Source organism: Zootermopsis nevadensis, unplaced genomic scaffold (genome assembly GCF_977971745.1).
Source record: "Zootermopsis nevadensis isolate Lab colony 2312 unplaced genomic scaffold, Znev_1.0 Znev_ptg000012l, whole genome shotgun sequence".
Lineage (NCBI taxonomy): Eukaryota > Metazoa > Arthropoda > Insecta > Blattodea > Termopsidae > Zootermopsis > Zootermopsis nevadensis.
Genome location: NW_028259144.1, coordinates 4141133 through 4158058, shown reverse-complemented (window position 1 = coordinate 4158058; position 16926 = coordinate 4141133). Strand labels below are relative to the sequence as shown.

Genomic DNA, 16926 nt, shown 5'->3' with positions numbered 1-16926 from the left:
ACATTACATTTCATTACATTACATTTCATTACATTAAATTACTTTATATTACATTCATCTACCACAGACCCATCTTAAGCGTAACTAATTCAAGTTAAATAAGCAAAGTCTTAATCAAACTTTACTCAATTGTAAAGCGGGTATACAGGAAATATTTAGAATAAAGCCAATATATAAACTTCCTTTCCGTATAGACGTATTTACGTCAAATACTCCGGAACCGTCGTTCCACTATCACTTTTTCGCTCGTTATTGGTCTTGATACTTATTTACTGCAATTTCGTATCTACTGCGCAATCAAATTACTTTTCATTAATCCTGAATTTGCTCCCTGACCAAATTTCTCCCAAATAACACATGTAAGCGGAAATAGGGATGAATACACAAAATCTCACCATCATGAATTCCTGTCGCGTAAATTTTGAAAATGACGTACTTCATATCTACGCCAAGGACTCCCTGTCTCTCTTACTTTCAACTTTATACACAACAATTCTGTCTGTACACATGGGAAATATGAACGCGAACAAAACTTGAATTGGAAAATCGACAGATCTGGATGTGGATATGAAGATAACATTAAATTCGATCTTCGAGAACAGGAGTAATATGGACTCGACTGGATTCAATGGGATCACGACAGAGCCATGGGACAAGATCATCAGGACAGTCAGTCCTGAATTTATTCACTAGCTGAGTAACTACCAGCTTTACAAAAAGGACTGTGCTACATTGAGTTATTTCTTCGATATTTGATAATAATCATCTATACACTGAACCCACAACGTAACTTAGTGAGTTACACATGCTACAGGGAATACAGATGTGATATATAGTACAACGTATCTGAGTTGGTCCAACTGGCATGTCTGCCGAATTGTTATTGCTAACGGGAAACAACAGAAACTTTTGTTGTCACTGGAATTAACCAATAAATATCTCAACAACCTTCGACCTAGTTAAAATGATCATCTACTAATAATACAAAAACCGATGAACAATAAAATCCCAGATCGTCGTCAACTATACCATACAGCGGCATCCTTTATGTTATCAAATGAAACAACACTAGTTATAAGTCTGATGTGATTTAATTTATAGTTTAAAATTATTACTACCACTTACAAAAGTCTAAATTATGTTTAGTGAATATTAATGTACGTGAATCGCAGGAATGTACATAAGTTTTAATTTTATCTTATTAAATTTCATGCTAATTTGTGATTCAAACACCTACCACGCCAAAGCTACTTTTTACAGCGTACAATAAACCCAATGCAACATTATACAGTTCCATAAAAATTATCGGAAGCTAATTGGACGCCTCCAGGTCATGCGTATGAGAATTAACTACAACAGGGGTAGGCAAACATGATTCGTGGAAAAAATCAATCTGAACAGCGGTAATGACCAATTATTGTTAACAAATACATTTTGCTGCCAATAAATACTCTCACACACAGGGAAAAATTAGTCTAATCACAAAAACCTGTCATATTTTTTTTCCGCTCACGTATATACTACGCCTACACCAGTAACTGAGAATGAGAAAATATATTGGGACACACTATAAGTATGATTTAGCGTGTCCAGTAACAGCATCAGAATATCAGAGTTCAACATAACACACCCGAGTTAACCATAACTATTTTAAAGTATTTTTAATTCACACAAAGTAGGACTAATAATAAATATATTTAACACTTAATGTACGTTCAGGCAATATTAATGTGATAACTTCACGGTTGTTAAGTAAATGGGAGATCACACCGGTTTTAATAGCAACGTGGAACATAAAATTTGTTCTACGGCGTAAATGTGTATTTCTATTAAGATTATTAACTAGCAGTTTATATATATCGAATGAGATTTAATGTAAGAAATACGTGGAAACAATTAAAATTAAAGGCTGCTTTACATCCATGAAATTATTTATTTCCATGATGATTACCGTGTTGGACAACAAAAATTTATGACTTAAATTAAATTTTAATTCCTGAAGAACTAAAGTAACATTAAATTTCTCTGAGAAGATACATCAAGTTGAAGTAATTTTTGCATGTAATGAATAACAGGTTGTACAAAATAAGTGAACAGATTATCTTGAATCTAATAAACGCAAAACTATGCCAATATTTCCTGCTTTCTGGTAGTTAGAACTTCAATGTTTCATACAGTCTATTAAGCAGAATCTCGGCTTGTTACACGCCCTTCGAAGGGTGGATTTAAACGGCCACTTTGCAGGGAATGCTAACGCCCTCAAAAAGAGCGCAATAACCCTTACACCCCAATCAACAAAATTCAGTAATTACTGTGTTTTTTATTCGTGTCCCAGTCGTATGAAGCAGTTTAAATTTTCAAAGGCAAATGCACCGCGGTGGTTAACATTATTTTCCGAGATCAAAAGTGCTGCTCATTCATTCATCAATATGGTGATGACAATTTTGGCTGATGAGCTGAGTAACATTTAAATTTACGCGTACACTCGGTATCAGGAAAAAAGGGATACTTCAGACCTCCAACATGTTTATAGGTCTATGTATAGACAGAATATAGCGAGAGAAGAAAACACATTCTTTCAGATTTGTACTGCACTGTTTTACGTAAAATAGAGTTTTGCTTATGAATATTTTCCATATCTTGACATTTCAATCAAACACACGGACAAATGTCAAGTACGATTTGAGCTTTTCGTCTCCCATCAATGAAGCCCACCACGTGCTCATAACAGCTTTCACAATTTCTAAGATTAAGAGGCAGTAATTAAAAACAAAGTTGTGTCTTCTTGCCGCAAATTATCTCAAAACTTAGTTCTTGTGATGATGGTGAGAGTCTAAAAGTGTGCGCCGTGAATACATCGCTACCGAGCATTGTGCTTCTGCTGTTCAGTTCGTGTTGTAAACTTTCAGGCATTTCCTAAATAAACATTGGAATTCCGCCTTGCGCCAGCGGCAACTTCTCCGACTCCAACGTGCTGCAGAAAGTCGAATCAATACATAAAGGCGCTAACATGGATGACGTCGCTTTAAGGCTCCATTCACGAAGATACGTCACGTCATCCTATCGGCAAAGACACGACAGGCCTCCAATACTGCAGAGAATATTTTACATGTCTGTGTATCTGAGGCTTTCTGTGTCCGCTCCGTGAAGAGAGGACAGGACAGGACAGGCAGAATTTATTGGGAAAGAAAAACAGACGCAGAAAAGTGAATATAATACTTCCGGCAATACCGGAAATTTATGATCTCCGGCCGTGGTGTAAACCAGCGACAAAATTATCGTGAGGTTTCCAGTGTTCTGGCACATCGTGCCGTGTCGTTAGAGTGAACAGTCTACCAGTGTCCATTAGTCCGTGGGTTATTTAAACCACAAAACTAACCTCAGACAGGGAACAGACTCCCACAAAAGCTTAGTCAGTCAGTCAAGAGTTTCCCCGGCTAAGTAGGATTCGAAGTTCTGACGGCGGCGGGTGTGAAGATGACCTTCTGCTTTCACTACTGTGTTCATAAGAGTCCGCCACCAGTCCCTATCTAGATCCAGATGAATCCAATCAAAACTCTTCAACCTCACTTCCTTAAGATCCATTTTAATTCTGACGACCTCAACGCCAGTAGTTACACTTTTGACAGCCCAGAGGCAACTATATGTCCCGCCTGCTTTAACGGTCAATAACACTTCATTTTGTATTTGTGGGTTTCGTATTATTCTCACTGCAAAAAGGGATTATTTCCTTAAACAGCGTTAATCAGTTGATTAATGTAATGGTGAAGTGTTGTGTTTTAGTTGACTTTAAAGTAACCAATCACTGCTCTTGAAGAAGAGAGGGTACATCAAAGCATTAAATCCCACAGAGGCGTGGAATCCATTCGCTTTCGGAATAATAAAGATGGCTGTGTGCACACACTGTCCGCCGCGAAAGAGTAAACAGTGCGTATGTCAATTTTTTCGCTAGGAAAATATTTGCAACGAATAATAATTTCGCACAAATGAAGGTCAATTTCTAACCCAGTCTCCATGGCATGTGAGGATGTATATAAATCCTTCCAGTTCTCAGCATCGCCATTTCAGCCCTTAATACGAAAACTGTTTTTCTCCGAAACGTTGGCATCTGCCTACAGGGCACCAAAATCCAGTGCCTCATTTCCACAGCCATAAGAACCTCAAATCTCAACTATTCATTATTAACGTGTTCGATAAATTTCCTCGAAGGCCGTGGTACTGTGGTTAGCACTCATGCTTCGTACTCGGGAAATGTCGGTTTCAAATCCCGTCTCGGTAACCGATTTTCCGGACTCAAGTTTACGCGGTTTCTCTACATCAACTTTTTTAATCGGATGACAGGATGACTAAGGTTAGGTTAGGTGGTTCGTGAGCTATGGACCTGGATTCTGCAGTACTCCCACCAGAGTACAGAAAACTCCAGGTCATAGCACCCACGAAACAGCTGTAACTAAATGCAACACAGTTAATTTTCAGAAGGTAACAGTCGTTCGGTCAGTAAAGAAAGTATTAAACCCTAATGTTTATACCGTGCTCACAACAGCCCAGCACTAGTCTCTATCCTAAACCAGATAAATTTATTTCAAACCCTCACATATAACATCTGAATACTATCATCCCATCTATGCCAAGATCTCTCAAGTAGTCTATTTATATTTATGGTTTAAATATCGACTCTCTCAGCTCAGACTATATAGCATCGAGTGAAGTGTATATTTTGTAATTTTCTCAAGTCTGCAGTTACTTCGTCTTAAGTTCATATGTTCTCCTCGGTACCCTGTTCTCACACGCCTCAATCTATCTTAATTCCTCAGAGTGAGACAAATTTTCCCAACCACACAGAACCACAGATAGTCATATCACATTTTTTGTATTTTGTTATTTACGTTTGTAGATAGGAGACGGTGATAAACGGATTCTGGCTTGGATGGTAGAAAGCATTTCTCTAATTTAACAGGTTTAGTTACGAGTAATAAAATGGTGTTGATGTGGAAGGAGAGGGAAAAGACCTATTCGAGGACTCCATGCAAGAACTTTATTAAACTGAATAAAACCAAGAAATACACGTCTTGAGCCCGCAAGAAATTTAAGAAGTCTTAAACAATAAACCGCGACGTCTGGTGCTGAAGACAGTTGGTGAGAACTTACGTAGACTGAGTGAGGATCTAGGGTAAAAGGCTCTGGCTCCAAACCTCTCCACGTGTTTGTGCCACCTTCTATATTTTTAACGGCGGATCTAGTGAATCAGATAGGCGTAACTGGCAGGTATTAGCGCTATCTGCAGTGACAATCTGGCACTTAGGCTAAACGCACATGCTAAACAAACTGACGCCCGTTTTTAACTCTCTAGGATTATCAGTACGTGCAGGTAAATGAGTGGTGAATAAATAATGCTTCCACAGTCAACACATTCTGCAAACAATTACTTAAGGTTAAAATTGCATTTGGCAAGCAAATGCATTTCGGACAGCGATTCTTCGATTTAATAACCTCGGCTGTATTCCGGTTCTTCAGCATCGAATAAACTATGTACGTTTAAAACGCAAGAATGTGTAATTGCGTCGAAAAGGCCTCTCTGAAAGTATTATCCTAGTATTGGCTTGTAGAGGAAAAAGTAAAACACGAGAACGTAACAACATTGTAACCCGGCAGGGATTCAATTCTACTTAGATTTATTTTTTAATGTTCATTAAACACCCCTCACAAAAATAAATGTTTTCTGTATTAAAATAACACAGTTCCAAAATTAGGAATGTACTTCTGTATGGAGACGATATACTATCGGAACATTGCAACACACTTGTAAAAGGATTTGAGCGAACAACAGCTTCTCATAAAACATTGTTGCATGGAGATAATTCAGTAGCTACGGATATGAAACAATCAGTCAAAAGTCTCGATACTATCCGTTCATTTTCTGAAGTTAGTTTACCATCTTAGGCTTTGCATGCCTTCTTGTTGAAGTCAGTAACACCACACAGTTCCAGTTTGTTAATGCCAATGCCAAAACACGAATGACAGACGATTGAAATACAGAATGACAGCTTATATATGATGTTATTCACACCGGCTGATGCTTTTTTCTTAGGATCAATGCTCTCTCGACTATCCCATGGATATTATTCTTCCAAGACAGAAGACGTTCGAACACGCTCCGTTAACAAGCAGAAGGCGTTTAATGCTGAAAGTCTAAATGAAACAGATCTCGGTTCCACTGCAAAATTCTAACTTAACTGAGCCCCAGATTGTTTAACGGCTCTGTTTCAGTTATACGTTTTATACAGTACGCAATAATTTGAAATGAAGCAATCGTAACTCATTCGAAAGCATTACCCAGAATTGACGTGGGAACTTCAAGGAAAAATACCTAAAATATTACAGGTGACATTTTTTTGTGGAGGCGGGGTAAAAATGTACCTGCAAACTCTTCATAAAATATTTGTACGTGTTATCCATGAATGTAGGGAATGCACAAAATTGATATTATACCTGACATAAATAGGCCCGTGTGATGGGACACAATATCAGAAGAAATAATAAAAATGGACCACTAATTGTATAATTACTAATTTAGAGTTCCTGGTAGCCTCACGATATACGAAATTTCATAATTTCACTGAAGTAGACGTCACAAGTTCTTACAAGAATTTTGGCTTAAAATGTTACATTAAACTTTTCTTGTTTGACTTTCTTTATGTAAATTTGGTTAGTCTCTGGGTTTTTGTAACTTGTATCTGCCATATTCATAACTTCATTCCATTCTCATCACTAGCTTCATGGATGACGTCATCCTAATTATACGTTGTCTCACATAGTTAACTTCTTAACGTGTACATCTTTTGATATTTCATCGGCTTTTCTCCTTTGACCAGACTAATCCTTCTCCACCCTCTCTCTTAATCCGTGCGTCATTATATTCTTGCTTCTCGCTTTATCATTTCCTCCCTCCGTGTTCTGAACTCTGTCTTCCTTCAGGAACTACTTGCCCTGAGACCATTTCTAACCGATTATTCGTAGTTTACATAACGCTTTATCAAATGTGGAAAGCACTTATGGCACATTTTTATTAATGGTAAAAATGTTTAGAACGCTGGCCTTGTAATCCTGGGGTCTCGGGTTCGATTCCCGGCGGTGCCCGAATTTATAAATTGTGTTGGTCAAGGCCGTGGTCTAGGCAACACGGAGTTTTCCTCCGTGGCATCCCAACAATTACTCCATTCACACACAGAAGAAGGCAATGGCAAACCACTTCTGGATCATCTGCCAAGAACGTATATGAACAGGTCCCAGTCCGAGAAAAGGAGGGAAGGATCCTGTTCATATGAACCTGTCGTCAGACAGAACACTAAATAATAAAAAAAGAAGGTAGCGGAAGGCAGCAGTTTCAAAGTTCATTAAGAATCAGTCCATTACATCGCGAAGTCAGCAATACAAGTGTGTACAAATCAGCAACCATACGTATTAGTTTCGAATACTCAAACAGAACCATCTGAACATGATCGATTAATGTCGAAACACATAGTAGATTCCTAATTAACATTGAAACTACAATCAAGAATAGTTGTGTAGACGTAATGTCAACCTAACGTTCAACAGACAACAGGACGCATCCCTTAAAACGCAATCTGAGCGTTGTCAGCCACGTGTTTAGACAGAACGTATTAGAGCCATGACACTATAAAGGATTAAATTTACCAAGAGGCAATTCAAATAACATAACGCACGTGTCAGCAAAACGATTTAATGGCATGAAATCCCTTACAAATTGCAGTCGATTGTTTACGTTTACGACCGATGAATTTTGATGAGAACTGTACTGAGGGTGAAACACGCTTATGCAATACTAATCCGCAATATTCTAACTAAAACAATTTAACGTAAAAATGTTACAAGTACGTAAAAGTATTCTAAACTTAATGGCATCAAAGTTGTTTATTTTCAGACAGTGTTGTTCTCCAGTGAAAATAAATGTTCTGCTATGAACGTGCTCAAAATCGCACATGAGTATTCAGTTAATTAACAAATTTTCATGAACTCATGAACGTCATTTATCTCGCCGCTGTCCTATCTTCGTATCTGTTAATATACTATCATCAATAAAACTAACAAGACAGCCCTGCATACTTTTGTATCACAGAGTCAGTCAGTTTCCGAATCGTTTATTACTGTTACGGTTGATCGCCACTGAATTGGAAAAAAGAGTAATTTAAATAACTGCAGCTCTGACGTAGTCACGCAGAAATTACTGACACTCCGCATTACAATCGCCTACAGCCTAGACTAAAGACATCGTTTCCTGCTTCCATTCACTTGCTGGTATAATTTTCAAGAACACGTTTCTTGGCTTTTAAGCAGACAGCTTATTGGTACGCAGAAGTGCCAAAAAAAGTGGGGGGGGGGGTCAGAAGCCGAAGAATCGAATGCCGTGTTCGAAAAACTGTTCTTGTTCCCTGAAACTGTATCAAGCTAAACTTTCGAGGCTCTCCGAAAAGATCTCGCAGTAGGAATATCAGGGACTTCAAATGCTACACACATTACAAAAAAACTGTGTCATCATGCAAAGTCATTGGTGTGTTAAAGCAGCTGTATACAAACTTTTTTTGTTCGCGTACCCCCAGATATAATTTCTCTTCAACTTTGTACCCCCAAATATAATTTCTCTTCAACTTTGTACCCCCAAAGTTGTTGGTGTTTAATTCAAGTTATACATAGTATATAATCTACATCTAAAATAAATTAAATAAATTACATTACTGATTATTCAGTGTTTATCATAAAATAATTTATTTTTTAAATTTCACGTACCCCCTAAGATGTCTTCGCGTACCCTCGGGGGTACGCGTACCCCAGGTTGAATACCACTGTGTTAAAGCATACAAATACGTACGTCTTGGTCTATTGATATTTTCCCCATTAAAAACCAGTAGTAACTATATGTACCACCTGCTTCTTAACATGTAATAAATCTGCATCTACTGGTTTAATATGTTTATCAGAATAAGAAGCGATTATTTCCTCATACGACATTAACCTACTGATCCTTGTAATGGAGATGCGTTATGTTTTATTTTAGGTAATAACTAAATTTTGAATCGAAATATGATTTCGATGATATTATAAAACTGTGTTCCACGGAAGCTTACTTTTTTGGGGGGGAGTATAATAAAAGCGACAGAGACTGATAATCCAAAAATTAAAATTGTTAAAAATAAAGAACACGATATCGGATTTGGGGTCATGTTATTCAGATAAACTTTGGCATTCGAAATTGTGAATAAACTAGGATATAAAAGAGGTCGCCGTAATATTACAGAAGTGTCTACTAATTTAATTTGTAAATCTTAAAGACACTGTGTTATCACATATAGCTTTTCCATTGCATTTCGTTAAAAACACACCACAATAGACCTAGTAAAACCTTTTAAAAAACTTTAAATCTTCAAAACAAAATAAATCAAAGATTCCCTAAATTTGATAAATATCTATGTAAGTCGTATAGGAGTTTGGAATACGTTCTGAACTTAAAGGGGCACAAATATTTAAGGATAACAGTAACAAGTTCCAGTTTATAAAAAAAAGTGAGGGCAACGTCGCTGTGTGTCAGTTTGTATGTCGGCCGCGTGTTTCCTCAGAGTAATCTAACTGCAACAGACATAAATACAGACGAAACAATTTGCACTAAACAGGGTAGAAATGACTCAAGGTCACGGAAGTGGGCCACAATTTGCAGAAGCACCGCTCATAAATAATCACAACCGACAGTTCATATTCGTTTCGCTGTAACGTACAACAACAACAACAACAACCCCCTTCGTAGCTCTGCTGTGCTGAAGAGCCCCGAAATAAATCCAATAAGTAAGGAGACGGGCGACATTGATTGATGACCTGAAGCAAACTGTCCAGTCGCCAGCATTCAGAGGCAGTGTTACAGCATGACCAGTGGGAAGAAAACCAATGAATCGCTGTCAGGCGAGATAAAAAGGGAGTAACTGACACGGAAGTCCGTAAACCGGGTGGAGAGAAAGCAAGGGGCCGATCGAGGCGGGGTAGGAAACTCGAAACTAAAGATAAAGCAAGGCAAAAATGTACCGACGACTTTAGTTTAGTTTCTACTCGTATTTTAAAACAGTTACTCGCCGTTGATTACCAAGCGGATAAATTAATTACAGCCGCCAGATGCAGTAGAACTGGATCCACCGATTATGGCCGCTGACCTTGTAAGAAGTGTCCAGTATGCGGACCAATCAATGAAGGAAGAAAGTAAGGAGTTTCCGTCGGTCAGTACAGTCTGTGTCAGTGCAGAAGCCTGATAATTGTTATCTTGTGACTGAGCTGTGTTAACAACATGACACCTGATCGTTCTGGTCGTTGATAACGCCTCGTATCACAACACTCAGACAGACAAACCACCGACGTCTTAATCAAGGAAGAACGAAATGAAAGACTGACTACTGGAAATAAACATTCCATTTTGTAACAACGTGTTCAAAGCTCAACTGTACGATTTAATCAAATTAAATAAATCAAAGAAAAAATATTATGTAATTAATCACATTTTAGCACAAAAAGAACGTACTGTGCTGAGACTTCCGCCTTACAATCCCGATTTAAACCCCGTTGAACTTATTAGGGCAGATGTAAAATAATGGGATGCAAGCAAGAACACTACATTCAAAATTAAGGACGTCGAGCATCTGTGTTGCCAGAGATTCGAAGAAATTCGGCAAGAGGAATGGGATAATGTATGTCGGCATGTGGAAAAACTAGAAAAAAATTTATTATGAGCAAGAAGGCATAATCGAAGACGCTATTGAACATATTATAATTGAAGATAATGGAGTGGACAACAGCGGGGGTAGTGATGAATCGAGTGATGTGTCAGGAGGCGATTTTGTGGGAGGAGTGGAAGAGTTGTGAAGAAGATAAAATTATCTAATAATCTCTGCAGTGTTAATTTTCTAGTGATGTGTAGTGTATTAAAATCTACTTTCCTGTGTTTCAGTTACGTCATACGCCTCTACGTTTTCGTGTGTTTCTCGCTGTGGCGCCAGCAGACTCCTGCGTCCCTGTGGTGTCTGCAGCAATTCTTTATGCTTCTGTACTACACCAACTTCAGCATCAACTTCCTTCTTTACTCCGTGTGTGGCATCACTTTCCGACGATGTATGCTTCAACTCATACGCAAGAAGCTGAAGAGCTTGTCCCGCTACCACTGCAATCCCCAGCAGTACACCTAGACGTCCTCAAAGGTAACAATTATCACGAAATGGTCGTGGCATACTTCACGGAACTATTCTTGCAAAATCTCAGGCTGAAGAGTAAATACGCTCCTCCCGCCGAGTCCGGCTGACCCATAGGGTAGCCTTTAACTTCGCTTCACGGTTGCGATGTCTAGAAAACAATGCATTTATTCCGAAGGCTGAGCACGAAATTTTCGGTCTCAGACCTCTGGTTCTACATTTGCGTCGCCGTCTCTCTGCCGCCATAACTCAGTTATTTTCCATACAAAAATGTTCCTTGATGAAGTTTGAATTACGCGTAACTAAATTCTTATTTAAAAGGAGCTTTCAGGATTTCTTTTCGTATCGTCTTTGCGCGATTGTCACAGAAAATGGAACTTCGTGCCTCAAACAACGATGTAGCTTTCCTTGAGGGCTACGTTACCCATTTCTTTACGTTGCTGGTGCAGCGAAATTACGAGCTACGCCTCGCTGTTATAACTGTTATAACTCTGTACCAAAAACCTCATGAGAATTATCGGTATCAAAACGAAGATTTTCATTTGTCTAAAGGGGATACTACCACGTACTTTAGATTTCTGCATCTCAGACTGGACATCATTTATTAGGCCTATAACTCTATTCCCGCAGTTTTTCTCCAGTCGCATGTCAATACAAAGGGATAGTTCCCTGATTTAAGCCATGACCGGTGCTTCACCAACATTTCACTCCACACTGCATAACCCTGTAGCCAAATAATCTTATCTCAAGGATGAGCTGGTAAGAACAATGACAAGTATTTTTATTATACATTTTAAACGGTTACGTTTTCATTCTAGTTGAGCCTACATCTTGTAGAGAGAGAACTGTCAGACTCATGAAAATCCTTTGAACTGAAAGATATAAACCACTGTTGCGCCCGTATCCAAACAAACAATTTTAACATAACTTACAGAAAAAACTTCTTCAAATGCAATGTTTCCGAACCATATACGTAATACCATGTCACTGTCTTGTACCTAATTCGTTTAGTCTTCCTCGTGACTCTTGTATGACATAATATAACATTCAACGTCTAAATTTAAGGCCACAAACTTATTTTCTCCTGAATTCATGTATCATGCTTTTCATCCCCAAATATTTACAATTAACACAGTATTTCCCTAGTGTCATTTCCTTCGAGAGTTAAACTTTGTTTAGCTAAGTATTATAACAGTTGCAATTAATTAAACTACACACGGCCTAATTTCGTTCGCATTACCACATCTAAACTAGCCCTTCCTTCCTGACCATGCAACCCGGAAAACAAGTATTTGAATATCACGCAAACACAGCTCTCATAGTTTTGGCTATAATTCTGGACAATTCTCTTCCATGCATTCACGTTATAACCTATGGAGACACAGTGAGAGATGATAAATGCATCAAAATCTTGGTTGTAATATCTGAAGGTAAGAGATATTTTTGGAGACGTGTGTTTAAGAGAGGACGAAACGACCTTGAATGCGATATTAAAATACAATAGGTCTGGAAGAGGAAAACTTTCTGATATTTGATGGACATCTGACGAAGGATTGCACTTAGGATATTACATTTGAGTTTATATGGATTATACACCTGAAGATGGTTCATTTAGAACTGAAACATGTAGTGTAAAAGATGATGCTCTAATGTAAATCGAACATTTCGATAGAGAGCATCATTTTAATATATTTTAAATATTTAAATGTTAATTGTAATAATATTTTAATATTTAATAATAATATTTTATTATGATTAGACTGATAAAAATTGAACAAGAGGACGATATTAAAATGGATCTCATCCCATTCGTCGGATCTTGCGAACATTGCAATGAACCCTGGGCTTCCGTAAATGGCGAAAATCATCTTGACGGAGTAAGCGACTATTATATTCTTCGGAAAGACTCTGTTCCGCTCCTTGACAAATAACTCGTTGCAAGAACTCATAACAGTAATTAACTGCTCGTGTTTGTATAGCAGAAAAACATTCTGAACATAGAATTTCATTTACGTCATAAAGGTCATATTCGACTGGCTATACTATTTATACAGAACCAAACGCTTTCGTGTGTGCGTAATGGGTGAACTGCACGCTCACATTATTTGCATTGCGAATCGTTTTTGTTTTGTTCCCCCCCCCCCCCCCAGAAATGTATCCTCTTTCCCTGTGTCACTGTATTAGACATGCATTTACGGTAATCAGTTCCCTTTACATCGATCCATTACGGTGGCGACAGGGTGCAGAATACCCCGGTTTGTTGTGTTTTCTCTTAGTGCCATTAACACCTCTCAGAAAATACTTGTGAAGACAGAACTGCCTCCATCATCAGAGCGATTACTCATCGCCCTGATGATGGGGGAAGCTAGGACCTCTGAAAAGTTGGTAGGCATCTACCAGACTACACGACTCTACAACCCAAAAGACATCCATCTCCTTTCTATACTCCAACAGCCCTTATTTCACTGTCAGAATAAATTCTGTGTTTCAGTGTCGGAATTAATTGCTGATCTTGGTTGAAGACGGAATGACAAAAGAACAAGATGGCTCCAAATAGTGCTGTTCCGTATTTGTTTCCTAAGCTCTTCCTGGTTGGTACTTTTATACAATATTGGTTTTGGAGTTACGAATGTTAATGTCGTTTTTCCACATTAATACAGTTTCTGTGAATCTCGTGTAATTTTAGTGATAACAGACTTTAAATAACAGCTTAAATACTGGTCTATAAATGAAGTGTATGCTCCATATACCAGATGTTAACTAAAGTTTAAGAAAGAGCTAATTTTGGTTTCTAGACTTATTCCCAAGATGAGAAGATCCCTGATCCGTGGAGAACTGCGCACTTGTTGCAGAAAAAGCGTCATTACATGGAAATAAAAAAACCGAGAATTGAACAAAAAAGTGTATTAATATGAATAATTGACTATAACGTGTATGGATATAGTACTATTGTTTTATAGTGACCGCAGTTTTGGCTGCGTAGGAAAGTTGAGAGAGAACATTCTCACAAATTTACCTCTCGTAGGTTTGTGTGGACCAAGATGGTTGATTAACTACGCACGAGAAAGGATTGGTGTGTGGTGTCATGTGATGAAACTAAGAAAATGTAAAACAAATATGTTGTTTTCCCCCAGACATATGACATACCGTGTCTCTGGAACTTGCCAAAAAGCCATCATAAAATAACAGGAGTGTTTCTTCAAATTAATGTTCAAATTAGTTGTATTGGGGTTAAAAAATTCTACGTGCTAAGATGTTACTGCGAATTCTGTAAAACGCAAAACACCTGTGAAACAGAAAAATCTAAAAATCATTAAGATTTTTACTTTTAAATATTTGTCCTATATATCAGATTGTGTATTATTGTACTGTACCATAATTACAAAGTTGTATTTTGGTGCAACTCTAAGCTACATTACCCTTCAAAACTAAAAGAATTATTACACCAGTTCAACTTCTGTCAACTCATTAGCGTGATGATGAATTCAATATATATCGTGACTAAATAAAAAAACTGGACTGCTGCAGATGTGATACAATGAAAAAGTCACGAAATTATAAATGTCGTACTGTGTCCAGGTAACCACACACACAATTTTGTCGCTGTTGTCACCAAAGATCGTATTATGTGAATAAGTTTATGTTGTGCGATAGTACCAGCTTTAAAAGGATAGCACTGTACCAAGCTATCTAAACATGTATTATGTATATTGTGTGTTAAAGTAATGTTTCTTATATTATATATAATGGTCACTAGTTGTCTGTATATGTTGCTATTTATCTTTTGTTTTAAATAAATATTTGTCTAGTTGTTAATTTCCTTGTCAATTCTGGTTTCCTGTATATTTGCAAATGAAGGTCAGGTTACGTCATTAGGGTCCTGGTTTGAAGAAAAGTTCTTTAACTTAGTACGTAAGAAACAACATGTAAAATTTGAGATTTATACTGTAAAGGCGGTGTTGGTCTTCAGGGTTATAACGACGTGTGGACTTGAAGGTGGATATTTCCTAACCTACAGTATTTTCCCCTCGCCTCACGAGCAAAGCTAATTACACTGTACCTCAGTATTTCAGATTAACAGTGTCGTCACATGGGGCGAAGAGATGGAAGACTACGCAGACGGTGGAAAGCGGATTCTGAGGATGTCACAGGCATCAAGTCACTTAATTCATGATAAAGGACATTTTCACTGCAGTAAAATATGTGTAGCTAGAAAGGGGAAATGTAGATGAGTGCAGAATTTTGATTGGGAATCCTATAGGAAATCAATACCTTGAAAGAACACAAAAAGATGGAAGGATGGAACTTAAATAAATGTATCTTAATTGCGTCATGTTTGTGTTACATCAATACATATATTTATTTTTCCAGTCTATACACAAAACTTGTTTTAAAATAATGTTGTTAAAATTATTTATAACAAAAAAATTAATTTCACAGATAATGAACATCAAAATGCATACTCCAAATCAAGATGAAGACTGAAAATTAAAAATCTATAAACGCAATGCACAAATGTACAATAATTTTTAAAAATATATGAATTGATAAGCCTGATGATGATGTGGTAAACATCGAAACATGTCGTCGAAATCAAAAGCGCTGTGATAAATGTAATATTATACGACACAGAAAAGCGCCATAAAATATAACATAATGCAATTTATATTGTAAATGTTATAAATAATTTTAACAACATTATTTTAAAACAAGTTTTGTGTATAGACTGGAAAAATAAATATATGTATTAAATAAATGTGTTTCGAGAATGCGAACAGGATCGTGCTCAATGAATTACATTTGTTGCCAGGGAATCGGTTCATTTGCAGCGTTCTCCCATTGTCATAACGACGCACTTTCTTACTGCCAGGAAACGTTTCCATTAACACGAGCGTCGGAGCATTCGTTGCATATTCATATATAAAAATAATTTTAAGTCGAGACAAGATACGAAGCATAGCCGAATTAATATACTATCAATGTAAATGTTTGATTCTCATGAACATCCAGCTAGGGTAGGCACTGAAAGATGCTACAGCCACGTCGAGATGCTCGCAGGGTTTCAGAACGGGATAAGACTAGCTCTCGGGCTTAGGGCATTATTTGTTTCATGCCTGTGCATAGTAGCGTCTAACAAAATACATTTCGATCTATGTAGAAGAGGACAAATATTTACTCAGATACAATTCAAAAGGAGAATTCCGTAATAACTCCACGGCACATGATCCATTTTGACAGTCAGAGACTTGCGCGACTCTTTAATAGATCCCTGTTGCTACTGAATCCAATTTTCATCGCCGTCATAACGAAATCTGGCAGTCGTCCTTATGCTGAGCCAATCCAAATCTTCACAGCCTATATTATTAGTCCCCCATCTTCGCCGAGGTCCTTTGAATGGTCTTGTACCATGCAGATTTCGAGCCAAAATACTGCTTTTGTTTCTAGATTTAATCATCCTAACGATACCAATTGAAAAAAAAATTATTAATTATCCTGTTACACAGTTTTCTCTACTCTCCTGTTACTTCATTTCTCTCGGGTCCAAAATTCTCTTTCGACCCGATTTTTATATAAGAAATGTTACAAAATTTTCTATATACATACGCCTAAAGATTATGTATTTAAACAAACTTAACTACACTCGTTGTACAGCGTCAAAATGTAGGATTAATCTGAAACCCGAAAT

The 16926-nt window shown here is 37.5% G+C and overlaps 1 protein-coding gene and 1 long non-coding RNA gene across 4 annotated transcripts in view; one reads left to right on the top strand and one right to left on the bottom strand.

Annotated features, from left to right (window-relative positions):
- The window catches only part of LOC110832621 (uncharacterized), a 62147-nt gene extending 47091 nt beyond the window's left edge, over nucleotides 1-15056 (top strand). Inside the window, exons 5-7 of one of the 2 annotated variants that reach the window (XR_015534898.1) lie at nucleotides 11003-11249; nucleotides 13732-13831; nucleotides 14036-15056. Coding sequence is in view for 1 of the 2 variants with exons in the window: in XM_022069777.2 (XP_021925469.1) it covers nucleotides 11003-11237 (235 nt within the window). In the remaining variant the exon portion in view is untranslated. Of the gene's footprint in view, nucleotides 1-11002; nucleotides 11250-13731 lie in introns of both variants that reach the window. The other variant, XM_022069777.2, reaches the window with a different exon arrangement.
- The window catches only part of LOC110832624 (uncharacterized), a 149865-nt gene that overhangs the window by 119598 nt on the left and 13341 nt on the right, over nucleotides 1-16926 (bottom strand). The gene's annotated exons all lie outside the window — the stretch shown is intronic.